Source organism: Apus apus, chromosome 19 (genome assembly GCF_020740795.1).
Source record: "Apus apus isolate bApuApu2 chromosome 19, bApuApu2.pri.cur, whole genome shotgun sequence".
In the NCBI taxonomy this organism is placed as follows: domain Eukaryota; kingdom Metazoa; phylum Chordata; class Aves; order Apodiformes; family Apodidae; genus Apus; species Apus apus.
Window position 1 is genome coordinate 7,969,186 of NC_067300.1, and position 26,350 is coordinate 7,995,535.

The following is a 26,350-nucleotide window of genomic DNA, read 5'->3' on the forward strand; positions in this document are numbered from 1 at the left end:
TAGCTCAGGGAGGCTCCGTGGGAGTTCTCCCATGCTGGCACCCTCAGCAGGGATGGAAGGAAGGAAGGATGCTGTGATGCCCACCTGGTGCTCACCTCCCTGCTGCTCCTCCTCCCACTCCCCCACGCTGGGGATTATTCCTCTTGACTCCACCAGATGCCCAGTGACTGGGAACAAATGATACCTCTGTGGTGGGATTTAGAAAGGGAGAAGGATGGGGGTGGGGGGAGGAGCACAGGAGGGGAGAGACAAACCTTTTTGCAGCAAAAATTACTCCCATTAAATACCTAAATGAAAGAAAAAAAAAAAAAAGTAAAATTTATTTTTGCTGTTGAGCTGCAAAGGGAAAACACTTGGGGGGGAGCAGAGGAAAGGCTGGGGGTGCTGCAAGAGAGCCTGTCCATCCCAGCTGGCTGCCTGCCCCTCACTGCCCTGGGCAGGGTGGGATCCAGGGCAGAGCAGCAGCCAAAACCTGCCCTCTGGCCACCTTGGGTTTATGGGAAAATCTCAGGTCAGAGCACCACGGCTCAGAAAGGCCCTTTTGAAGCAAAGCATTATCTTTGCAGGCACACAGTGCTCAGCAGGAAGGCAGCGTGTCTGGTCCCTCCTTTATCCCTAGGACAAACAGACAGGACTGTGGCCACCTCCTCCTCTGCCCTCCCCGTGGGCAGAATTGGGGAGTGCAATCACCTCCTATTCAGAGAAAAATTCATCCCAATCTTGTTTTTTCAATGTTTCCAGTAAAACCAAAGCATTTGAGAATTCAAACTCTTGCCTGTGGCGCTTGTTGCATGAGGCTAAGGAATTGAAATCAGCTCTAAAGAGGGTATAAACCATGCAAACCTAGTCAAGGGAAATAAAGAGAAAAGCATGCAGCCTGATCGCTTCTTCAGGCGGGTGAAAGCTTCAGCAGAGATCAGTCCTCCCTGCACTGCAAAAGATGGAGCCCAGCAAGGGGACCAGAGCAAGGGATGATTATGGGGCCAGTCTGGGAGCAGCCGTCCTTTCCTCTTGGCAGCCAGAGGTTCGTGGGCTGAGTGCATGTGTTGAAAGCCCTTCCCAGATGCCTCCAAGACTGGCTCTGCACTGCTGGAGGCTGCAGGGCTGGTAGCACGTGGCTCAGCCTCTGCGTGCATCCCCCTCTCCATCAGGAGCTGGAAGGAGCCACCTCCAAGGTGATCTTTGGGAAGATGCTGGCAGAGCAGATGGGGTGGCTGAGCTGGGGTCAAAGGCAGCCCTGGTGTTGGTGTCCCAGCCAGTGAGTTTACACCACAGCACTGAGCGGGTACTGGGAGCAGGAGATGCAAACACAAACTGTACCAGCAAAGCAGCCGTGGGCAAAAACATTAATCAAATACTTTTTCCTTCTCCTCCAAATTCAGAGTCTACACATAGACACACACACACAGAGCAACGAACCAGATGCCAACTGCCTTTGCCTTTGGGAATTTCTTGTCCTCTGGGGCGCAGCATGAGAATCTCTCCCCAGTTAAGCATCACAGGGCTGCACAGCCCCACCGTGTTTCCTTCACATCAAACCTGGGGCACCAACGTGCTCCCACTGCCACAGCCCAAACCTGGGACTTGCTTTAACTCTTGCCCACCCACCAATGGGTAAGGTCATTGTCCAGGTGTGGGGAGGGTCAACCCTCCCCACCTTCCACACAACCATCACACACTGAGACAGCACTTAAGCACCATGAGCAAAATCAAAGCAGGCACTGAACAGTTCTCTCCCCAGGCTTCATTTTTTGATAGAGTCTCAGGTGCCAACTACCACTGAAGGCAACAGAAGTAGGTGCTTCAACTCCCATTAAACCTTGGAGCCACAATGAAGCATTTTGACAAAGCAGGACATGAATTTCCAACTGTGACCAGGGAAAGACAGGATGGAGGGATGAATCTGTGCTTGCTGAGATGGGAAGAACATGTCCGGAAACCCCCTGAGTAGAGCCAGCATTTCCAGCAGGGAGAATACCCATGGTGTCAGCCTGGGCAATGGCCCTGGGCCCCCTGCCCCTTTCCCCCACAGCCCCTAGGAGTGATCCCACCCCAGCAGTGGGTTCCCAAGGCACAGGCAGGACAAGATGACACCCACCAGAGCAAGGACCAGAGCGGCAGCAGGTTTGGAAGCTGTATTAACAGCAGAGTTAGTTTAAAAAATTCATTTCCAGGCAGTGTGAAACTACATTTGAGGGGAAAGTGTTTCCAGCAAAGTAAAAAATTGAAACCACTTCATTTGCAGTCAAGCAAAACACTGTTTTCAGGCAAATTAAGCCATGGAAAATAATGATTGCTGTAGTGGTGCTGCTTCATTTAGAAAACACAGGAACCAAATCTTTGCACTTTTTGGAATCTCTTTCTCCCTCTTCCCCTCTAATTTGACCCAAATTTGCTTGATGAGTTCGCTGCAGACGTTTTGCCTGGTTCTCCCAGCAGGCCCTGGAGCTGGGACACCCTGGGGCCAGGAATTCAGCCTGCAGCTCCTAATGGCATTTCCCTCTCCCCCCCTCGGCCCCCCTCTCAGTAAAAGCCCTTCACTCGCTTGTTGTCCGGGTCGAACGGGGACTTGGTGTGTGCTCGGGCAGGGAAGGTCACTCCCATCCGCTCCAGCTCGTAGCTGCCACTCTTCACAAAATCCAGGGAGACCTGCAAGGGCAGAGCCAGGGTGAGACCCCCCCCGTTAGGTGCTGGGAGCTGCAGCAGCCCCAGCCGGTGTCCCAGCCCCATGGCAGGGCTCTCCCTGCACCTTGGGCAGGCTGGGGACCCCATGGCAGGGCCACCTCTCCCCACCGTGGCCATTTCAGCCCCGACAGAGCTCCCTGCTGCCTCTGCAGGGCTTTCCCTGAGGCGGGTGTGGAAGTGGGGAGGGCAGCGTGACGGATGCAGCTGGTGGGGACGCGCCCAGCATCGCTCTGCCGCATGGGCACCTCGCCCGAGGCAGGAGGGGACTGTCCCATCCTGCAGGGGCAGCTGGTAGAGAGACATGGAACAGGAAGGAGAGAAAGAATGGGAAAGGAAAGTCTAGGGGGAGGAACATCCACCACGGGGAGAAAAGGTGGTCCCTGGGGGGCTGAGGAGGCAACGGGAACGCAAAACCACTTGGCCTGGGAGTCTCGCTCTGGTGAAGGATTAAAAGTCAAGGCAAGCAAGAGGCTGAAAGCACAAGGATATAAACTGCTCAGGGTTTGTAACAGGGAGGGTCCCTGGGGATGTCATCCACAGTCCCCTGTCCCCACATGCGGTCCTTGGCCTCCGCCTACAGCTTTCTGCTAAATGAGGACACCTGATTTACTATCCAGGAGTACCCCAGGCTTAATTAAGAACCTGCTGCGTTCTGATTGGCCACTGCTCTCTATAACATACATTTTCAGTGCTGCAATTAAATATTCTCAGTGGCAATTAAGACTCAAGGCAGTGCTTGAGCCACAGAGCATCACCATGGCCCCGCGGAGCAGCAGCCACCGAGACCAACCCAGCTGCCAAGCCCTGGCATCCCTCCCCCTCCAGCCCCCCATGCAGGGGAAGCACGGGGGGCTGCCCCATCATGCTCCCTAGACAACAACAGGTTTGCCATGAGCTCCCTGGCAAGCATATGGCTTCCAAACCAAACAAGTGCCAGTTGTCCCCTCGGGAAGACCACCCCTGCAGGGAAGGATGTGCAGCTGTCCCTACGGGGCTGGTGGCAGCAGGGGGTCTGTACTCACCGGGCCCCCCGTGGGGTCATGGATGTAGCCGTAGGCGATGGTTTTGTTGATGGCAAATCCAAAGTCTGCCCGACGGATGTGACCGACCACCTTGCTGTCCCTCCAAACTGCCTCCAGGCCAAACATTGGCACCTTCCTGCCAGGGGAAGGCAGAGCTGCTCTCAGCAAAGCCCCACGTTGGGACGCCATGAGGGAGAGGAGTTTGAGGGGACCAAACCCTGGCTCTGCCTCATGCCAGCCCACGTGCCAGAGCTCCCATTGCCCACAGGTTCATTAACCTCCAGCACTGATCCCAGGAGCTGGTGAAGCCCCTCCAGCCCCATTTGCAAAACCTCCTGCTGTTCTGGGCGAAACAAGATAAACCCACTCCCCGTTACACTGCTTCCAACTCCCATTAAACATCCAGTAGGGAATTCACGGTGGGATTTAAATTAGAGACGGAATTAGAGCATGGAAAACAGCTGAGCTGGCTTGCAACGGAGCTCCACGTGCGTGCCCGGGCGCAGGGGTGGGTGGGGACAGCTGATGGAGCTGGTACTCACTCCTCAGTGGTGAAGCAGACGAGACGGCGGAAGATGCCCTTGGCTTTTTGAGCCTCCACAGCCTCCCGGCCCAGGAAGGGGATGCTGGACTTGAGCTTGCAGGTGAAGGCCAAGCCTGCTTCTAGTGGGGTATCATCGGGGCGCAGGTCTGCGTGCCAGTGCCTGTACCCTGCAGAGAGCAAGCACAGGTCACCCAGCCTCTCCCTGCCATGGCTGCAAGCCCAGGGCAAGTAAGCCTCAGAAGAAATTTTCCTCCTCTGAGCAGAAGAGGACCTGGGGGTGTTGGTTGATAGCAGCTGAACATGGGCCAGCAGTGTGCCCAGCTGGCCAAGCAGGCCAACAGCATCCTGGTTTCTATCAAGAATAGTGTGGCCAGCAGGACCGGGGCAGGGATTGTCCTCCTGTGCTCAGTGCTAGTGAGGCTGCACCTTGAATTCTGGGTTAATGTTTGGCCCCTCACTACCAGAAGGACGTTGAGGGGTTGGGGTGTGTCCAGAGAAGGGCAACAATGCTGGGGAAGGGTCTGGAGCACAAGTCTTATGAGTAGCAGCTGAGGGAACTGGAAGTGTTCAGCCTGGAGAAAAGGAGGCTGGGGGAAGAGTTTATTGCTCTCTACAGCTCCCTGAAAGGAGGTTGGAGCGAGGACAGGCTGGTCTCTTTTCCCAAGTAACAAGTGATAGAACAAGAGGAAATGGCCTCAAGTTGTGGCAGGGGAGGCTTGGATTAAAAAATTTCTTCCCCAAAAGGGTTGTCAGGCCCTGGAACAGGTGGCCCAGGGAAGTGGTGGAGTCACCATCCCTGGAGGGATTTAAGAGATGTGTCAATGTGGTGCCGAGGGACGTGGGTTAGTGGTGGACTTGACAGTGCTGGGGTAACAGCTGGAGGCAAAGCAGCAAGTGCTGCTGGAAGGAAAGCAGGAAACCTTTCTCGATGCTGAGGCTGTCGATGGCTCTGTAGCCAGCGTTGGCGATGCCGTGCCGGGCACCCGCCTGCATCACCGCCCTGTAGACCTTCACGCAGTCTGCCTTGGGCACGTGCAGCTCCCAGCCCATCTCCCCAACAAATGACAACCTCATGGCACGGACCTGAAATGCAAGAGACCAAACACCCCTGTGGACAGAGCCTGGCTGTGCAGCATGGGAGAGGCTGTGGGGTGGGGAGAGGCTGTGCCAACGCCCTGGTTTGGTGGAGGGCATTTCTTTGCTCTCCCTACTGCACAAAGCCAGGGTCAGGCTGACTTTCTCCTCTCTGGACAACCTAAGCTTGGCACTTCCAACCCAGTTACTGTCAGTGCTCAGGAGGGATGGCCAGTGCATGGAGGTGGCTGAGTTCAGCATCCGCTGGCCACCCATCCCAGGCTGTCACACCAGCTGGGCTGGGGTTAGTGATGCTCCAGCTCCAGCCAAGGCTTTTGTCTCCCTCTGCTGATCCATCGACTCCAGACAAAAGCCCACAGGCACCCCCAGCCCTGCATCTCCCCAGATTAGCCCATCAACTGGGGAAGCTGGTCCCCAGCAGGACTGTCCTGTTTTGGTGCACTTCATAGCCACCATCTCCTGGGAATGTCCCCCACTTGGGACTGTGATCCTATGGCAGAGGCACCCAAGGGAACTGCACTCCCAGACAGACTGAGCCCAGCACCCCGACCCACATCCTGCTCACCCCAGGGGCAGGCTTATATTTCCCCCAGTGGAGCTGGTGCCCCAAAGCATTGCTTTCTGCTCCCAAACCAGCTCCACACTGACTGCACGAAGCTCCAAAGAGGAACGAGCAGATCAGCACAGGGAACTTGGTGCTTCTCAGGGAAAGCCTCATGCTTGGAGCAATGCTGCCTGCCTGCACCCTCAGGGGCACAGACCCCCACCTGCTGTGCCTGTGTCCCCCCACTCTTTGCCCAGACAGGCTTTCCTGCATCCCCCTCTTGTCCTTAGAGAAACCATTTGCATTCCCAAATCTTTCCAGGCCAGCAGGGGCCACCCCAACTCTGGTACCTTCCCTGGAGATCCCCCTTGAGGCTGAGCTGCATTTCCCTCTGCTTCATCCCTTTGGATTTCCCCACTTCCTCCCCCACAAAAATCCCTCTGGCTCATCCCTTTGGATACCTCACTTTGGGAGAGAGATTAACTTGGGAATTTCAGGCCAGATTGTGATCTGCAGTCCTAATAAAGCAGTTTTCAGCTAGGAAGAGACTTCCAGGCTGGTTCTGTTGGCAAGGCAAGCTCGGCAGCTTTGGGGCTCACTTGTCCATGTCAGGGCAGAAGCTGCATCTTGACTTTTGCTGAGCAATTACTACAAGCAGGAGCTGGATCTCAACTGTGCTCTCTAATTCCAAGTATAAACAACAACAGACAAGAGCAGCTGCTGCCCAAAACAGGCAGCAACAGGCAGAAGAAGTACCAAAGTAGTACCTGGGTTCTCTGCTACAGTGACAGCCAGTGGGTGATGGCTGAGAACCCAAATCCATCCTTGCTTCCCCCAGCACCCCCGTGCTCTGCTGGCACTGCAAAAATAATGTCCCCAACCTGAGTGTAAGGCAGCTTTTAAGACACCTTAACCTTTACAGTAGAAGCGGAGAGAAGGGAGGAGCACCAGAGGTATCGGGAATTGATCTGGAGCCTCCTCACAAAAAGCTGTGCCAGGAAGCTGTCCTCCCTTCGGTCCCCACCACAGCCCCCAGCAAAGCATCAAGGCTGGCCATTGCCTCACAAGGTGCACAGACACAAGGGCTGTGGAGAAGCTTTTCCCTCCACACAAGGGAGTCATCTAATTAGGGAACAGCCAGAGATCAAGCCGTTGCAGCCAGCTATCATCTTCATCACGGCAGGAGATGCTCTGGGGATTGACAGGCAACTTCCCAGCTCATTAACCCTGCCTGCGACTCAGCAGTCAGCCCTGCAGCTAAAGTGCATTTTGCTTTGCTGCATTTTACTTTCAGGAGGAAGTTACTTCTGGGAGAAACTTCCCCTCAATCCCTCCCTGCTCTAGGGTGGGGGGAACACCCCGGCAAGAGCAGTGAGGTGAGCAGTGCACCATGGAAAACGGGTATCCTGGGGAAAACTGGGGTGCCAGTTGTTAGCTTTGCACAGGCTGGGGTTGGAGTTGCACCCACACGTGTGTGCCCCAGACAGGGGTGCACATCCCCCCACGGAGGCCCAGGGGAAGGGGGTGGCTGGGCTCTGCCTCTCCTGCTGGCTTTCTGCTGAAGTTCCCCCAGGAAGAGGTTTTTCTGATAGATTTCAACTGCAGCTATGAAATAGCATCAGTTCCTGGGTCTTTGAGTAGCAACTCAAAAGCATTTTAAGTGTTCTAGAAAAAGGAAAACCTGAGCTTTACCCTGGATCCAGCAGTGACATTCAGGGGGGGACCTTTCTCTGCTGCACAGCACCATGAGAGGCGCTATATATAAACGCACAAACCAATCAGTAATTTCCAGAGTCATTAACTCGGCTGGAAATCTCCTTTCACTCCAGCTGATTTTGTTCAGCTACTGAGTTAATGCACGAAAATCTCAGCGATAACTTTTTAAAGATGCTGGGTTCAGTTTAATCCCCCAGGAAGGTGATAATTTCAGCAAAGGATTCTGCCTGCTGTCCTGAGAAACCCTCCTATTCTAATTTCAATGTGGGATGTCAGGGTATTTACATCCAAAAGAAGCCATAACATTTCTACCAGCTATTTCTTCCTCATGAGACCGGATTATTTTTTTATAAACTTGAAGCAAAACGCAAAGAAACTAATCACGGTCTTAAAACCAGAAACATTTACACACCTTTCCCAGGGAATAAGTAGATTATTATGAGACATTATCAGTTTGCCACAGGCATGATAGGGGAGGATGGGGGAGGGTTCTAACTCACCAGGGGAGTCTAAAATGCAACGTGCTGGACAATTTGCAACCACGGATTGGCTTTTGGGTCCCCTGTGCCACTGTCCCCCTCCAAGGGAAACTGTGGGGTTTGGCACCTGGAGCACAGGGCACGGTGATGGTCTGGAGAATTAATCCGAGTTGGACAACATCTGTGGCTCAGTCAAACCACCTTAGAGCCTGGCTAGGCTCTTGCTCACAAATCAAGTAGCCTTAATTTAATTTAGCAGCCACCCCTTCAGCAGCCAGCTGCATTTGAATTGAAGCCACTTTAATTCTGAATGAAAAGTGGCCGCACGCAGCTTAACCCAATTTCCCTGATATCCAGCCTGCCTCCAGCTCCCTGTTTTCCTGCTGCCTTTTGTAAGTTTTACCACTGCACCTTCACCCCCTCCATCTCCCATCAGAAAACAGCCCAACAGCCTGAGCAAACACTCAGCATGGTCCCTCCTGCCAGCAGCTCCCCTGGGCTGGAGAGGGATGCCCTGGGATCACTGCCTGCCCAGATTTCCTACGGGAACACCAGGGTACAAACTTTACCCCCCCTCCCAAAGAGGTGTTTTAGCAATGGAAGAAGTATTTCATATGGTGCAAACATGAATAAGAAATCAAGGCTGAGCTTCTTGGGCAAACCTTGCAAAAGTTTTTCCCCCATACCAAAAGGTGCCAGCAGCAGGTTTGCCCAGAGTGTTTCTCTTTTGACAAAATGACACTCTGTGGTCACCAGCTCTTGTCTTTAGGGTGTGTCAAGCAGGTTAAATTAGCAGCTTCACACATGACAAAGCTCCCCAAAGAAATCCCATCACTTCCTTTCCCCAGAGATACCTTCAGACCACTGTTGATCTCAACCAGGTGAGGTGGGGGAGAGGTTTAACACTTTTCTATCTCTGCCCCACGTCAGGTGAGACAGAGGAGTCCAACCAAGCAGACAATGCTGTAAAACCTCACAGCAAACCCTAGGGATGGATCCACCTCTTTGCAACATAGCAAAGGACATCAAACCCTTTCAGGCTGAGCCCTCCTCCTTCAACACCTCCAAGTTGCCACACAATGTGTTAAACCCATCACTGCCAGTCCTGGGCTTCTTGTCCCCTCACTGCAACACCAAGGGGCTTAGCCCAAGTGTTATCATCTCTGTGCTTTTCTTGCATAACCACTGACAAGAGCCCTGAAGTCTGGGCAAATGCAAGATGATCTGCACTCCTACAGAAAGCTTAAGGTTGTCAGACATCTCCTCTGATCAAATACACCAGCTCCACAGGCTGCCTAGCCCTTACTGCCAGTACTTGACACACTTCACATTAAATCATCCCTGTTTTTTTAAGAGTACTGGGGAAAGGAGAGGATCTGGGGTGTGAAATAAATCTCTTCATCACCAGTGCTCGCCCCTAATCCATGGGAGGTGTCTCTTGTTCCTCTGACAGCACTGCAAAGCCATAAGTCACCATGTCCCTTCCCTAAGCTCAGCCCAGACTCTGCTGGGAGGGCTGGGAGAGCAGGCTGGCAGCTGGCAAGCAAATGGGGAGGAAAACACCCCAGTTTTTGGTCTTTTCCAACAGAAAACCCAACTGCAGCAGTGTGGAGGCAGATAGGCTCCCTAGAGAGGATGCTCAGCTGGGCAGGCTGGCAGGTGCTCACCCCAGTGATCAGACATCTCAAGGGAGCTGGAGGGCCCTGTCCTACCTTGCATCCTGCAGCTGTGGTGAGCTTGTGGGTGGAGAAGGGGAAGGCTTCGTTGCTGAGGTCGGTGTTGAGCACTTCTTGGAGGACAACACGGCTGTGGGAAAACAGCAAAGTGGCCACAGTGGAAGGACATAGCTTGCCAGTATGTTCTGAAGGTTATGGCTAGAATTTGCTTTTTTGTCCCTCTGAAGGTGAGCTGGCGTGGGTGATATGCCAGTTCCCCAGAAACAGAGCGTTGCTCCAACCAGACCATCACCTGGTGCCATAGGGCTCACACCTATTCCAGCCTGACACAAAGCCCTGGCCTGCATCTGAGGCATCCCTCCATCCACCCCTGCATCCCTCCATCCACCCCTGCATCCCTCCATCCTTCCCTCCAACCATCCCTGCATCCCTCCCTCCATGATCAGGGTGCAAGGAAAGGGCCACGAAGCTCTCACCACACTCACCTCAGGGGGCCCTGGATGCTCATCATGCCCAGCTCCTCTGAGCAGTCCAGGAGTTTGCACTGGAGCTTCATGTCCTGCAGCACGGTGGTGATGTGTGACCAGTTGTGCTGAGCCACAGCCCCGCCGATAGCCAGGTAGTAGCCGTCCCCTGGAAGACCCCCCCACCCCGAGGAGCTTTTCAGCCTCTGGAATGTTGAGCTGGGTGCAATGCCTAGCTCAGCTTGGGGCTGGATTTGCTCTCCAGAGGTTGAGCTACACCCCTGAACTTCTCCAGCTCGCACAGCCCTGGAAGGACCACCAAGAAAAGGTGTGTGTGTATGTTAAACAGTGCTGGGACAAGGGAGGGCTTTGGGGCTCTGCTAACACCCACACTGCCTTTTGTGGGGCTCAGCACAGTTTAAACCAAATTACCATTAAAATCTGAAAGAAGAAAAGGTAAATAAAGCTTTTTGAGCCCCAGAGGTGCCTTTGAGAGCATGAGCATCACGGGAAGATAAAAAACTCTTTGTCCCTTGAGACCAATTGCAAAAGCATCTGCTTCTCTGTCCCAGTACAGAACTGGATGCCAAAGTGCAAAGGGAGAAGGGAACTACAGGTAGAGAGCAGGGAGGGCTGAAGTGACCAGGCCATGATCAGTGCAGGAGCTGCACTGTGTATCAGCAGGAATTCCATCTCATCAGTAATCCTGGGTGGCAAAATCCCCAGGGATGGGATTTGAGAGCTGATTAATACATAATCAATCTTCCCTCTGTCTTTTCTGCCACTACAAAATTGCTCTCTGATAACCTGTCATAATGCTAATAAGTGCAGCCACCTACTGTAATTGGAAAAATAGACTTTGCTGCCATTAAACTCCTCCATCACCTGACAAACCCTCCAGCTCTGCCATCCCCTTCCTGTCACCATCCTGTCCCCCGTCAGCACCCCACAGGAGAGGGATGCAGGGCTCTCCCCAGACAAGAGGGAGGGAAGAGCTCATCAGCACCCCACCACCTCAGGGCAAAGGCAAGATTGCACCCACAGCACCCACCACCACTGGCTGGGGCTGGGGGCTGCACAGCCACAGTGCTAGTCCCTTCCAAGCAGCAAATCTGAGGGTGACACTGCATGGGGACAGGGCTCTGTGGGCACCGGGCATCCCAGTGCAAACCTCCCTTCTGGTGGCAGCTTGGCAGTGCTGCCAGAGCTGAGCTTAGCCTCCTCCTCCTCCTCTGCTGCTGCTGCTTAATGCCATTTCTGCCCTCTGGGCTGGCTGCTCTGCTCCCTTTCAATTCCTCTTTATTGCAGCTGATAAGGACTTGGGAAGAGGTCAGAGCCATCAGCCAGGTCTGGACAAACCAAATAATGCCAATGAGCAGTGCAGACCCCCAGGGACAAGGGGAATAATCAAGTTACAGGGACCAAGAGGTGGAGGTGGAAAAAGCCAGGCGGCTGCCATTAGGTAAATGCAATCACCCTGCGGCCCCCAAGCGTGGCTGAGATGGAGGAAATGCTGGTGGGACTCAGAGTGAACCTGCCACCATGGCTTTCCGGGACGGGAAAGGTCTTTGTGTGCACTTACACAGCTGAAAAAGGCAACCAGAGGGGCTGGGAGCTGAACTGGGGGAGGACAAACCCAGCGGCAATACCTCCTGGCACCACAGTGGCTGCAGGAAGGTGCCCACCTCCAGCACCCCTGATGCTCAGGGCTTTTACCTTCAAAGGCAGGGGCCAGGGGGGAGGCCGGGTCCCCAGGGCTGATCCGGCTGACTGTCAGGTCACTCTCCACGCCGCCCTGCTTGTTCAGCATGCAGGTGTAAACAGTGGAGCCTGCAGGAAGGAGTAGGGCACTGCTGCCCATCAGCCAGCCCTGGCACGGGCCACTGCCCTGGCAGAGGGAGGTGGGTACCAGGAAAACTTGTCGTCATCACTACATCAGCTGCCACTGCCTGGGTGTGCCCTGATGGACCACGGTTGTCCCAACACCAGGATCAAAACAGGAGCTGGGATCGCCTTGAGATCTGTGCAAGGAGCTGAAGCTGCATCCTTGGAAATGCCATAAGCTGCCTCCCAGCACTGGGAGCTTCTCCCTGTGCAAACTGCAGCTGAAAAGGGTTTACTCCAGTACCCATCGCATCCTCAGCTGCGAGCCACAGCTGGAGCCAAACTGCTAGACCTCCCCCCCAGCTCAGAGCTCATTTGTCCCAGTGCAAATGAGAGCAGAACCCAGCCTCAGGCAAGGACAAGGAATGCAGTCGCTTTCACATGCTTCCCAAACCCTCTGCGAAAGCAGCGTTCAAAAGAAAAGGCAGTTTATGTCCCCCCCAGGGTTTGTTTTGGTGTAAGATGTGATTCCCCGGGGCACGGCTCAGCAGAGGCAGCATGAGCTGAAATACAGGGGCTGAGCTGGTACCTGGTGCTTTGCTCACGTCGGCAGTGAACAGCCAGTTTGCTGCTTTGGTCGCTTCAGGTCCCACCAGGTAGAATTTCCCAAAATAAGACATGTCGAAGACAGCCAGGGCATTTCTGCATGTTAAGCATTCGTTCTTGATCTAAAGTGAAAGCAAACACACCGCTGAAGTTGAGACATATTCTCTCTCCACAAAGGGAGGCACTTATTAGAACCATTTATGTAATGAGAAACAATACCAGGACACTCGCCTGGTGCCTTTAAAAGCTTCAAGGCTTCAAAACCCTTCTGAAAAGTCAGGTATTAAACAGAGCAAGTCTGGTGGGCCTTCCTGCGTGCTCAGCTCCATTCTTCGTGTCACTAACACAGTGAAATTCTGAATAATAATAGTCAAATTTTATGAACTTGGGAACTTCCCCCAAGCTGGTCTCAACCCTTCCACTGGGGAAAGCTGCAGTAAAATCCCCGTGGACTCTCCAACAAGGTTTCCAAGCACCAGCCACATTTCTCTTCATCTTTTTGGAACATTTTCCCCAGTTTTGGGCCAAGCTTGCTGCTTCCTCTCCCTCTCAGCCTCATCCACTCCAACCTAAGTAGCTGTGTGGCTTGGGCTCTGCTGCCTCTAACCACTCCCCCCCCGCCCCGGCTCTAGATGTGCCCAGTGGTTTTGGCAGGGGTGGGGACTGCCCCCTGCACTCACAATGTCATGGTGGGGGGGGAAGTCGAAGGTGTACTCGTCCCCCAGCAGCCGGTTGTAGGTGTAGTCCCGGTGACGCTCCCGGCCGTACGCACCGTAGTAGTCGTAATCCAGGACCTGGGGTTGAGGAACCAAGAGGATGGGGACAGTGAGGAAGATGGTGTGAGGCCAAAGACAATGGGCTGCTCCCAAATACATTCACCCCATGTCAGGAGAGGGGAGCCTCTGGTGATGGGTTCCCTCCTTCACATCCCTGCCCAGGGTGATGGGTCCCCACCCAGCATCCCTGTCCAGGGTGATGGGTCCCCTCCCTCACATCCCTGCCCAGGGTGATGGGTCCCCTCCCTCACATCCCTGCTCAGTAGATAGGAGTGAGATCAGAGCCTGTTGCTTGGGAGCACTGCAGGCAGATGCTGCCTGCTGCAGAGGGACAGGCAGACACACACAACATGCACATGCTGATCTCCCTCTCACCACTGCTATAGTGAATTAAGAGCCTGATGGCTTTTATGGACCATTTTGGGGACATGCACCTGGCTTGCAGCTTGTCCCACACCCTGCAGACACATGACATACCCTGCACGTGCCAGGCACAGCCAGGACCCTCCAAGGCTTAACACCCCAGAACTCATGCTGTGCTTACCGGGGCTGCTCCCCCAGGGCTGAACCAGCCGGGCCTCTCCCAGCCGTGTCGCTCCTGGAAAACACAGCCCTGCTGCAGCAGCTCCTGTGCAAGTGAAGCCAGAGAAATGGGAACAAATTGTTAAAAAACAGCTTTTTTTTTTTTTTTTTTTCTTCTTTTTTTTTTTTCTTCTGCTGTTTGAGCAGCTCCAGAGCTGCCCTTGAGTGCAAACCCCCTTGGCTTTGGCCATCAGCAGCCAAAATCATCTCTGTGGTTTGTCTCCTGAAACAGTGGCAAACCCCAGCTGCCTGCAAATTTCTGTCCACCCCATGAAAGGTGTTTGCCCCAGTGGGCAGCCAAGCAGCCCAGTTTTATTTCTCATTATCCTACTCTGATCTGATTGGTAATGAATCAAACTGATTTCCCCAGGTCTGTTTTGCCTGTGATGGCAATTGGTGAATGATCTCTCCCTGTCCTTATCTCAACCCAGGAGCCTTTCATTGTATTTTTTCTCCCCTGTCCAGCTGAGGAGGGCAATGATGGAGCAGCTTTGATGGGGACCTGGTGTCCAGCCAGGGTCAACCCACCAGAGCTCCCACCAAAGCTTGTGCTATGGTGCAGGGATTATGGACCTAGATGCTACATCCAGAGAGCAAGATTCCCCCTGATGTTTAGAAGAGTAATTCTATAATAACACTTAAGATTTAGATGGCAACCTTCTCATTCCTCCTCTGTGCTCTCAGGAAAATCTCTCTGCATGCCATTAATTAGGGATCCATTAAGATAGTTTTGTTTGGTGCCTCTGTTCGGAAAAGAATAGATTTTGTTGAACATTTCAGAAATGAATCAGTGGCTATTTATAAAGCACAGCACATGCTCTGGAGCTGCATGTATAAATACCAGGCTGTCAGTCAAATGAGCATCACTTATTAGACGTGCTATTAAAAAATAAATTGCATCCTCAGTGACAGAAAACAACTGAGCTGTCAACTAAACACCAGGGGACGGTGGGGAGAGATGTCTGTTTTACTGCTTGAGCCTCTGCTCTCCACTGGAAGAGGAATGATGTGACATTAAATAGCAACGAATAGAAATGGGCTGGAGAAATGTGGCTGCTCCTCACTGGGGCTGACAGTGGTGGGGTGGTATGAGGCACCAAGTCACCCCGAGCATCTCAGGAGAGGTGGGTGATTCTGGGGGCTCTGAGCAGCAGTTGCTGCAATGCTGCTGATGCAGTGAGCCACCGGAAACTGCTTCTTTTTCCTCGAGTGCTGCATCTTGAAAGGGTTCATCGATGGAGATTTCTGCAAGGAAAGCAGCTGGCAAAGGTGGGAGCAGGGTCCTCACCTCGTGCAGTGGATCCTTCCTGACGTTGCGCCCGGCCAGCGGCTCGTCGTGGGGGAAGACGACGGAATAGTTCTTGGCGTAGGACTCGTGGCTCCGCTCCCGGATCCAGCGGTTGTTGTCGGTGAGGGAATGGTGAAACCTCCTGGAAAACAGGGAGATGACAGTATATGGATGAGCCCAACAACTCAGGGGGTGCCTTCTCCCTCCTCTGGGCATGGCCCTCTCGGGCAGAGCCAGAGGTGGTGCAGCTGCCGTGGTGTAATCGCTGTTTCTACCCCTGTGTCACGGGCAGGAGAGCAGAGGAACTAGGCAGGGCTTGGGGCTGGCTGTGCCCCAGCTCTGCCCATTGGCTTCCCAGCCCTGCTCCAGGCACATCTACCCCTGAGCAACTGGGAGCGGATCCCAGCCTCTGGGGAAAAAAAAATAAATAAAAAATTAAAAGAGGAGATTTGAGATGAATTCTGCTCTGGCCTCAGAGCACACCTTGCACACAGCCCAGCTTTAAACACAGCCCTGGCCAGGGAAAGAACCCTGGACATTCCTTACATTTTTCATCCAATTCTCCAGAGGCTGAAATATAAATAAAACCTAAAGCATTTTAAATCTGCTTGATGTTTTTTCACCTTTCAAACAGAAAAGCTCCTTGAAGCAATGTGCCACCTCAGCACATGCTCAGGTTGTAATTACCAGAAACCTATAACTCAGGAACAGCATCCCTGGGTGCCAGTGGCATCTTTTCCAGGGCTGGAGATAGCAAGGCAGGCAGCAGGTGAAAGGCAAGACAAAATGTCATTTATAGGACCTTTAAAAACAATATTTCAGCTTCCCTCCCTGCTGCCTGGGTGCTGAGGAGAGGCAGCAAGGCACATGATGCTCCCTAAAAGCAGTCTTGGGCTCACTGTGAGGGCAGCTGCCACTTCTGCCACATGGGATGAGCAGCAGGTGACACATGGCATGTCATTGGCATGTCACTGGCACCCCCAGCTGCCCTGTCAGCCCCAGCCTCTTCACCAACATGCTGAATTATTGACAGCAGCAAGAGGAGCAACAGCTGCCAGATGAAATATTGACAAGCTAGTGTTTTGAGAGGATAAATATTTCAATGTGCAGAGAAGGGAGTTATTTAAAGAGGAGCTTAGTAATCGTCACCAAAAGGAAAACAAAAAAAGACACCAGGACTGACACCAGCTTGATGATGGGGCAGATGAGATACAGGGATGCTCAGGAAGTCCTGATGCAAGGGTTGGAACCCCTGGCTGCTGCCTGAGTGGGGCTGGTGTCCCCAGGATGGCTGTGGTTGTGCCAACCTACCCCTCTGGAGGTGCAGTGGTGCCTGCCCAGCCCAGGATTGCTCCTTCCCAGTCTATCCCTGCAGGAGGCACCACCTGCTCACCTCTGCAGGCACCAACCAGTCTGTCTCCCCTCTCCTCCCAGCCTGAGCCACTGAGGTGTTTACAAACTTTGGCACCAAAGCAACACGATGTTAAAAGCTTTGTCCCTGACAAGGTGGTTGCTGCCACTGGCAGCCCTATAAGAAAGCCCAAACCCAATCAAATACAACTGAGCAAGTCAAAAGCAATTACAGAGCCAACATCTGCACAGTCAAAACTCCTGGCACGTGTCGAGCTGCAGAGGGGGGAAAGCTCATCTTTCTCCTGTTGAAATCATCGTCCCGATTATTAACTTAGAGGATTAGGCACGGCACTAATTGAAGAACAGAACCCAAACGTAATTACCCTGTCCTCTCCCACCACTGCAGTCTCCTCATGTCTGATGGAAGCTGTTTGCGCGGAAGTGGGATGAGGCAAATGAGAGAAACCCCACGTGTAAACTCATTAAAGCCATTGAGAGTAATTGATCCCAGCTCCTTGGAGGGACACAGGCTGCGGCACAGATGTCACCCGGACACCCGCTCCTGATGCCAGCATCCAGCCTTGCCTCTGAACCCATCCCCAAGGACCACCCAAGGATGGGGGGCATCATGAAGGAGCCCAGAGCCACGGGGCCATGGGGCAGCCAGGGTGACTTGCCTGATGTCGTAGCCATACATGTCCTTCTCTGGCCGCCCATGGATGATCCAGTGAGCCAGCTCCCTCCCACAGCCACCTCCCAGCATCATCCCTGGGGGAAAAGGTGAGGACACAGGTGAGGTCAGGAGACCAAGCATAGCTGTTCATGCCAGGCTCTCCCCAGGACATGATACCCACACTGGGATGCCCAAAGCATAATTCCCAACAGGTCTCTCTTACCAGCACTGTTGAAGCCACAGCCAAGGAAGAAGCCTCGGACCTCTGGAGCTTCCCCCATGAGTGGCTTGTGGTCAGCTGTGAACGACTCTGCCAGACAGAGAAGGGGATGTACCAGTGAGGCCAGGACAGGCATTTCAGGAACACATAACACACCTTAGGAGCAGGTTCCTACAGCTTCCTATGCTGGCCTTGTCCTGCTCCCAGAGAGGTTGATGGGGCCAGAGTTGGACAAACACTGAGCATTTCCCAGCATCTCAGCTTTGGGTATCCCTCATCTGTACTTTTCCAACAGCACCCAGGTCAAAGGGAAGACTGCCCTGGGCTGGGATGCCCAGCATCAAGCAGGATACTTGTGAAGGCTCTTGAAGCAAATATACTTATGTATTGCTACATGTCTTTGTTTCACAAGCTTGCATGAGTGCACACACACACACATATATGTACATGGCACTGTGGGTAGCAGAGGCAGGTGCTGGTGACACAAGGCAGCTCCTTTGCAGCCATGTGCATTGCACAGTTGGCCCCTGCACAATTGAGACCCTGGGCTGGGGGTACCTGTGTCCCCCCCAACCCCCTCCCCCCAGGGATCTCAGCATTAGGGTTTAGACTGAAACTATGTGAAGGAGAATGAATCCCCAACCAGAGGTGCCCGAGGTGCTGTGCTGGCTGAGGCAGCCTCATTCCCCCCATAAATAGGGCTGCACTGATCTGTTTGCTGCCTCCTCAACATCTGGGCCATATTTCATGGCAATGACTGTATTTCACCTTCATTGATTTCTGCTGGGAAATTTCAGGAATTGAAACTACTTTACTCAGCTGAGGGATTGCTAATAACGTTGCCCAAGGCTCCTGTGCTGATGATGTCTCACGCTGCCAGCTCTTGCTCCCCATCCAGCTCTCCACCCTGGTTCCTGTGCAAATCCTCACCAGGGAGGACAGAGCACAACATACTGACAGGGGTGAGCAATCCTCCCATCCTCCCCCCAGTTTTACAGTGGTTCTTCCATCCATGTGAAAGGAGAGAAGGGAGACATGGTTAGGTTTGGTTCCCCCAGGCAATGCCCAGCTTGTTTCCCACAATCTTCTGCTCAGAAGAAGACAAGAGGAGAGTCAGAGGATTATTTCATGCCAATATCCCTGTACCAATAGGCCAGGCTACAAACTGAGGTGATGAATGGAGCAACACCCAAAACACTTGCAGCTGACTCTGTCAGCCTGGCTGACTTTGCACTGGGATGGGTGCTGGGTGCTCACACAGGACCCTGGCTGCAGGGCTGGATCAGCAGGCAGAGCAAAAACCCCTTAAACCACCCCAATTCAGTCTGCTTTCATCTCCTGTGCCTGGAGCAGAGCATGGGAACTGCTCCAGTGGTGAAATATTTACCAGGCAGCAGAAAGGACAAGGGTTTGCCATTTGTTTCAACCTGGTGTGACGCAGCTGTCACCAGCAAACCAGCTGCTGGTTTAAATCACAAGGAAGCACAGGAGGAGCACTGACCCCCTGGAAATTACATTGCTGCACTACAAGTGCTAGACACAGATCTATAAGAAGGCAGGTCCCCACCGGGCCACCAGCTCTGCTTACACCACTGTTTAATCCAACCTGCAGAACCCAGGGCCAAGGTCTCCAACCTTGTACCTGTCATGTTTTATCTGCTGAGGGCAGGAGATGTGCCCTAGTTTCCTCTTGTACAGCAGCAGCGCTGCCTCCCCGAGGGCCTCCAGGGTTGCCCTCTTAAGTGCTTCATCAAAAAGGGAATTTAAATTTTTGTTCAGTTTTTTAGCATGTGGTGGATTTCAAGGCCAAACCAAGTGCACATGGCTGGGGTTCAGTGGCTGGTGTCACCCCTGCTGCCACCTGCACCATCCTGCAGTGATGCTCTGGCTTTCAACGTCACATCAGACAGCCCGGGATGTAAATCTGGATAAATCTAAGGTCATCAGCCCAGAAGCAAGTAGTAAAAATAATAATATAATACAACACCAGGAAAAACAACGGCCAATGCTTAAAAAAAATCTGCCCCTTAATTGCCCAGTCCAGTGGCCACTACACTGGCTGTAAATCTGCACTCACCACCCCCAGTCTGCACCAAGGCAAGAAGCTCTCCAGCTATTTCCCCGCCTCAGCTAAGCCTGGGATGCCACCCCTTGGAAGATGACACTATTGCAGCCAGACTCTGCCATCAGAGAGCTTATCTTCTCCCCAGGATCTGAAGTTTCCCCGTGGCTCCAGCAAGATGCCTGGAGGAGCACAGCATCCCTGGTACCACCACAGCCCCTCTACCTGGCCCGCAGACAGTGGATTTAATGCCCGTTTTCTCCAGCACTGGCACTCTGTTGATGGCACCTTCAATGTGTTGCATGAAAACATCCCAGTCCAGATCAAAGAGGCCAAAAGCAAATTTTTCAGATACCTGAAGGTGAGAAACAGGAATCAGGACACAAAGTAGAGTATAGCTGGTGGCACAAGACCTTCTCAGCTTTGGCAGACTTGGAGATCATAGAAAATAGAGGCTGCTTTGCAGCTTCTTTGGGTTTTCATGAACAGCCAAGTCAAAGGTCTGAGGCAGAGCCTGAATTAAGACCTGCTCCTGGATAAAGGGATGATGCATCAGGACAGGGACTACACAGTGGCCTCGAAATCCCTCAGGCCCAGCCCAGCTTTCTCACTCATGTTGCCTCTGCAGCTCTATGCCACCAACAGACTCAAAGGCAAGAAGATGCTGTTCTGTGCTTTCCCTGCTGACCATGCGGAGGTTGGTACCTGCAGGAGCCAGGGACCTGAGGCACTCACCCCTCCGAGGTGGGTTCCCTGGAAACCTGCCTCATTCCTCCCAGAAAACTGGAAAACCTCCTGGCTCTGCTCACCTCCTCCCAGAAGATAGGATTTGACTCATATCCACCCACGGAAAGGGCATCGCCTTGGAGACGGAGATAGACCGAGGCGTCGTGATCGCGAACGTTCGGCATGTTCTGAAAAACGGGGAGGGGGAGCAGAGGGGTGAGACGGGGCCAGGAGCTGCAGGGAGACCCCAACATCACCCTGGCTGTGCCCCAGTGAGGCTGAGAAGGATGAGCTGGGCGTCTGTGATGACCCACCAAGGGTGGGAGCAGCAGTGGCTCTGGATGTTCCCACAGCCCTGAAACGTGGGTGCCCATGTTGTTCCAAGAGGAAAGCACCCGTGTCAGCTCCACAGACCTGGGCAAAGCCTTACATAGACAGAGGTGCTGTGGGCAGCAGCCCCTTCCTAATGCCTGAGCCCAGGCACCCGAGCTGGCAGCCAAGTCTTGCACAAATCAGGAGCTGAGCTGTGGGAGCAGCAACACCTCAGCTCTCCAGCTGCTCCACCATGAAATGGGCAGCACCAGGGATGCTTGGGGGAGCAGGAGCAGCCACTGCTGTTGGTGCCAGCTTGGAAAGTTTTCACTCCTCTGCCACCCACTTCTCAAGGATGATGCAGCAGCACAGCACACAGGCAGTGGTGTGCAAAGAATGAGGGATTTGTTCTCGTGAATAATGGATAGAGAAACATTTAGAGAGCATGGAAGTATCAGGGTATCTGCTGCATTTCATGTTGCCAAGTGGCATTGCATGGGTTGAACAGGAGGCACTGGGGTCTGTGAGCTGAAGCTGAGATGTCTCTTTCACACCATGTTTGCATGGCACAGCAGATTTACTGGGGTATCAACGTAATCATTGCCACCAGCACTTTTTAGAATGAGGCACTGAAAAGTCAGACACAGACTGTGTCAGTGGGATGGAAATGAAATAATGTGTCACCCTGAAAGCCCTGGCGCCTGGGTGAATGAAGTCTCCTTTGACTCCTGAACAATCCTCTGCAGCTGGATGGCAGGAGTAGAATTCTTGGGACAGTTTAGAAATGCTTGGAGAGCTACACCTCTGCCTGCCAAAGACTGGGGCTTGTTCAGAAAGTGTTTGGCATCTGTATGAATGCTGCTATCAGATACCAAACACAACAGAGACCCTATAATAATTTGACGAAGAAAAATGATCCTGCTAGTTATAACCTTGTTAAATATTAAATATGACTCTGTTAAAGTTAGTCTGATAGTCCTGCTAGGAGAAGCAGGTACCGGGTGTGCACCTCCCTGGGTGCAGACCCCGGCCTGGGCAGCACAGGCTTGTGCTGATGGCAGGAGTATGAGGTGGGTCCCATAGGTCTGGGGGTGCTGAGGGGGTCTGTCCCATCTCACTCTGCCACGTGCAGTGGGGCAGGAGCCAGTACTGCCCTCAGGAGCAGAGGAGCTGACGTGCAGGGACTGACCTGAATGCCCTCGATGTGCTCGGTCACCACGTAGGCGTGATGCATCCCCACCAGCGGCACGTGGACACCCGCCAGCCGGCCCAGGGCTCGTGCCCACACGCCTGCAGAGAGACCAGCTCCACACTCAGCACCTCTCCCATCCTCCAGAGACCTTCAGTGGTCTGGGGGTGACAACCACAGCTCCAGCCCCCCAGCGCACCCCGTACCTGCGCAGTTCACCACGCAGGGAGTCTGGATGGTCCCGTGGGCCGTCTCCACTGCGTACACTCTCTTCACCCCAAAGTCGTCAGTTCTGACCTGGATTCCAGTGACTGGGCAGTTCTCAATAATCTGGTGGCAGAGGAAGGGCAGCAGAGTCATGGCAGGGGCACAGGGGCAGTGGGACATCCCAGCTCACCTGATAATTATCCCCCAAATCTGGGAAAGGTGAATCCAAGCAGCAGTCTGGCCCTGGCCATCTCTCTTTCCCAACAACTATCAGTGTTATTGCCAGTAATAACGTGCCTCTCCTTGACCACAGGCTGAAACTGCTGCCCTGTGCACCCACAGCTCCAGAAGATTTTATTATTTACATGCACATGAGCTAAGCAAAGCACCAAGGACATGCTGGTAGTTCCTGCCTCAAGGAGTGGATTGTGTTACCTGACACTAAAACCTCCCCTCTCCCAAGAAACCTGCCTTGGGTGCTGCCTTGTCTTGCTCCTAAAGGTCTTTTTTCCTCCTATACTTTCCCTGGACCTCACGGCTCCTGCCAGCTTCATCACTGTGACCCCAGCAGCTGTCAAAGTTGAAGAGGACAACACTCTTATTGGGCAAAGAACTGACATTAAAGGAGCAGCTCTGTTCCAGAAGGAGAGGAGATGGGGAAGGCAGAGGATTAAATCTCCCCCCAGAGTCAACAGGCAATAATGAGTAATTACTAATTAGGAACTACCTTAGCGCCTCTGGCAGTTGCTGCTCTGGCAAGAGTGGAGCAGGTACCAGCTGGATCCATGGTGCCATCCTTGGGGACGTACAGCGTGCCATACAGGTCATCAATGTTCATCAGTGGGTAGAGGTCCTTGGTCTGTGAGGGCGTCAGGACGTAGGACTCCACACCATAGACCTTTCCCAGCTGCCAACCGGACAAGAGAACCAGGAGCTCAGGCAGGTGACAAAAGCTTTGCTCATCCCTTGCTGCTGGAGGAGGAGAAGACCCCCAGGGCATGTTTGTCTCTCAGATGAGGCAGCTGCTGCCCCAAGCAGGCCCTTAATCCAACATGGGGTGGGATACCCTGCACAGATTTCAGGAATGTCGTCCCGTATTCCCATGTAAGCTTCCTGGGCAGCTGGAAAAAATGATGCTACCAGTCCAGCACATCTGGAAAAATGATGCTACCACTATCTGAAAGGGCAAAAATCCATGGTTGGATTGAATTTTGCCTACTTTGTCAGCATTTTGCCTGATTTCAGCAGCCTTACAGAAGGCTGCCCTGGAAGCATAATCCAGGCCACTCACAGCTCTCCAGGTGGAAAGGCTGGGAAGGACAGGACATTTGGAGATCCAAGGGCTCCACTGTCACCCGCCCCTCAGCGCTGCTCCCGTGGGCAGGAGACAAACACCACCTCTAGCAGCCCACCCAGCCATGGGGACGTGACGCTGAAGGGGCTTCTCCCTACCGACATGAGCCTCTTGTACTCGTCGAGGCGCTGCTTGTTGGAGGCGATGAAGAGCCCCCCGTTCTGCACCCAGCCCGTGTGCAGCCCCGTCTCTGCTGGCAGCTCCTGGCTGACCACGTCCCGCGTGTGGGCCAGCAGCTCCACCTCCACGTCGCTGGGCCTCAGTTGCCACAGCAGCCCTGGGGACACACACACACACACAGATGACACAGCCTGTGGGTGGGACAGGGGCTCTGCCACCCCTTCATCACCTGAGGTGGGAGGCAGAGGGGGTCCTGCCATCCCACGCCCGGCCTGGGCCACCCTGCTCCATCTCCTGCTCCATCTCCTGGCAACCTGGGAGTGCTACAAATCATTGATTCCTTGGGCGTTAAATGAATGGGGAAAAAAAAAGAAAAAAGAATTGTTTCTGGAGTAAACTACCCCAAAAGAGACAACCCTCCCCCCAAAATCTTATTCAATTAACATCTTCTAGCTCTCCCCATCCCTGCCAAAGAAAATTGGCTTAAAGGAGAAAAGAAAAAAAAAAAAAAGGTGTGGAAATAAATTGTTCAGTTTTCCCGTGGTTGTGTAAAAGCTTTTTCAAAAAGAAAATTTTGGGGATGTTTTCTTAACAAAAGTTAGGTCAAAAAGAAAAACAAACCAGAAACCCTGAAATTCTTTACACTGAAAGCCAAAACTCTCTGGCACATCCAGAGCCAGCCTGCACAACAGCTCTGCTCCACAGCCAACAGAACATCCCAAGCCCTGAGCATCCCCATTCCCACCCCCCCCACCCCAGGGAGCATCTCACCCGCCGTGTGCCAGGTGGTGCCCGAGGTCAGGCGGTCCCTCTCCAGCAGCACGACATTGGTGACACCCTGCTTGGCCAGGTGGTAGGTGGTCTGGCAGCCCAGGCTACCCCCCCCGACCACCACCACCTCGGCTGAAGATGGTGGGGGCTGGCTGGGCTCCCCACTCCCAGAGCCTTCCTCCTTCAGAGTCTTCTGGTACGGGACACTCTTCTTTGTGGTGGGACCCGTCGCGCTGCTGAAGGGCCGGGGGGTTCTCCAGGGGGGTGGCAGGCAGCGGGGGGCAGCTGCCCGCAGGACACAGCTCAGGTAGGACATTTCCACCTGCAAATTCCAAAACCACCTCATTGGCATGGGCAGGGGACCCCCAGCCAGGGTGGGGACTCACCACTACTTTGGTGGTAGCAGCACCTCCGGGTGCTGTGAGAGGGGCTGAGCAGCTTGGGGCAGCTGAAGTGAGCCCTGTGCCAGCTGCTGGGACCCCATTCCTGCTGGGAAACAGGATCCCTGCTGCACACGTGTGCAGCTCACAAACACCCTCCAGAGAGGCCTCACTTAAGAAAGAGGCTCAGAAACACCCAGGGCACAGCTACGCCTGTGCTTGCCCCTGCCTGCAGAAACTGCCTTTTTTTCCCCTTCTATTCAGGAGCCTGTTTGAGCACAACAAAGGCACAAGGTTTGCTCCCTATCAAACGAGGGCAATGCAATGGCTGCTGGGGGGTACGGGGACCGATTCTGCCTGCAGACCCCCCAGCCCCTGCAGCCAGTGCTCCTGGGCTGGGGACATGGCTCAGGGTTTGCTCTGGACACACGGTTTTGGGTGCACGAGCCAGGGTGCCATAGGATCTTGCAGATGAGCACCAGCCCCCTCCAGCACTAGCCACAGGTCAGAGCTGGGGGCTGCCCTGGAGCTCACCCCACCGAGACCCCCCACTCACTGCCACGTGGCCCCTGAAGCACCCACTTGTCCCCCCTGCTGTCCCCCAGCAGTCCGGCCAAGCTGCAAAGACCCGCTTGGGAAATCCCGCGACACCCGGAGCAGTTTCTGGGACAGCCCACACCAGGTTCCCACTGCTCCACTCACCAGAAAGGCTTACTCTGGCCTGGCTTTCCCCACCTCGATGGCTGCGGGCCCCCTGCCTTCCTCCGATGCTCTCCTCCTCCTCCTCCTCTTCCGTCGTCCCTTCGGCCCCTGCTGCAAAAAACATTAACCAACACCGGAGGCGAGCGGAGCCAGCCCAGGCAGCTGGGAAATGGGGGCTTACCTCCCTCTTAGCCCTTCTTGTGGCTCTGCTGCTTCTTGATTAAGGAAAAATAAGTCAAGCAGAGGGGAGAAATTAAAAACAGGGAGGAAAATGCTGCTTCTTTTTTCTTTCCCCGGCTCAGTGCCCAGCAGAGAACAAACAGCCCAGCTGGGGCCAGCGGGGACTCGCAGCCTTCAGGCTGGCTCAGGGCTGGCTGGAGCTGTCAGCTGGATGCCAGAGAGCAAACACGGCAAGGAAAGGCACCATCTGACCCTCCTGCTGCAGTTCCCAGCAGTTACATTTGAAGAGCAGAATTAAAATAAATGTACGCATCCCCTAAGCCAGACCCTGAGAGCTCCAAGTGAAGGTGGGAGCACACACCAAAAGTTTAGTTTAAAAGAGGTAGAAGAATAAGCGTTTGATTTAGATCTTCCAGCCTGGAGGTTTATTGTCTCTCCTGCCCAGGACTCACGCCTGAAATTAGGGCCTGTTTGGGCAGGATACAAAGGCAAGGCAAGCTCTTGAAAGGCAGCTCTGAAGGGCCTGATCCAGATATCTCGGAGAAGCAGAGGTCCCTGCGGTGTCCCCTGGGGCAGCATCACCCGCTCATGGCCCCAGAGAGGCCCAAGCAGCCCAGGGATGGTGTTTTGGGAGCTTTTAGCATTCAACAGCACCATGACCCTGGAAAGTGCCCCCCGTGCCTCTACTCTTGCACACTGTGGGACCCAGACTGCATCCGAATCCCCCCAGGTTGGGAAGAGTTTGGGTGGAAGCAGAGGGGTTTGCTTGTTCCACCATTAGCCCCTCTCAGGCACCTTTT

The 26,350-nt window shown here is 53.8% G+C and overlaps 1 protein-coding gene across 3 annotated transcripts; it reads right to left on the reverse strand.

Annotated features, from left to right (window-relative positions):
- Nucleotides 1-2,120: 2,120 nt before the first annotated feature.
- SARDH (sarcosine dehydrogenase) lies at nt 2,121-25,736 on the reverse strand. Of its 3 annotated transcripts, none has more exons than XM_051636802.1 (22): nt 25,552-25,736; nt 25,371-25,478; nt 24,289-24,610; nt 23,496-23,674; nt 22,771-22,950; nt 22,043-22,166; nt 21,837-21,937; nt 20,419-20,523; nt 19,835-19,964; nt 17,551-17,637; nt 17,332-17,422; nt 15,302-15,443; nt 13,976-14,059; nt 13,336-13,449; nt 12,639-12,777; nt 11,942-12,055; nt 10,247-10,394; nt 9,798-9,891; nt 5,172-5,334; nt 4,250-4,418; nt 3,708-3,843; nt 2,121-2,649 (listed from the first exon to the last, which is right to left on the reverse strand). In XM_051636802.1, exons 3-22 carry the CDS (start codon nt 24,602-24,604, stop codon nt 2,524-2,526), a joined length of 2,742 nt encoding a protein of 913 aa, XP_051492762.1. In that variant the 5' UTR covers nt 24,605-24,610; nt 25,371-25,478; nt 25,552-25,736; the 3' UTR covers nt 2,121-2,523. The 3 variants fall into 3 exon arrangements, with proteins under 3 accessions (XP_051492762.1, XP_051492760.1, XP_051492761.1); XM_051636800.1 differs by having other exon boundaries at nt 25,371-25,481; XM_051636801.1 differs by lacking the exon at nt 25,552-25,736 and having other exon boundaries at nt 25,371-25,516.
- Nucleotides 25,737-26,350: the final 614 nt, after the last annotated feature.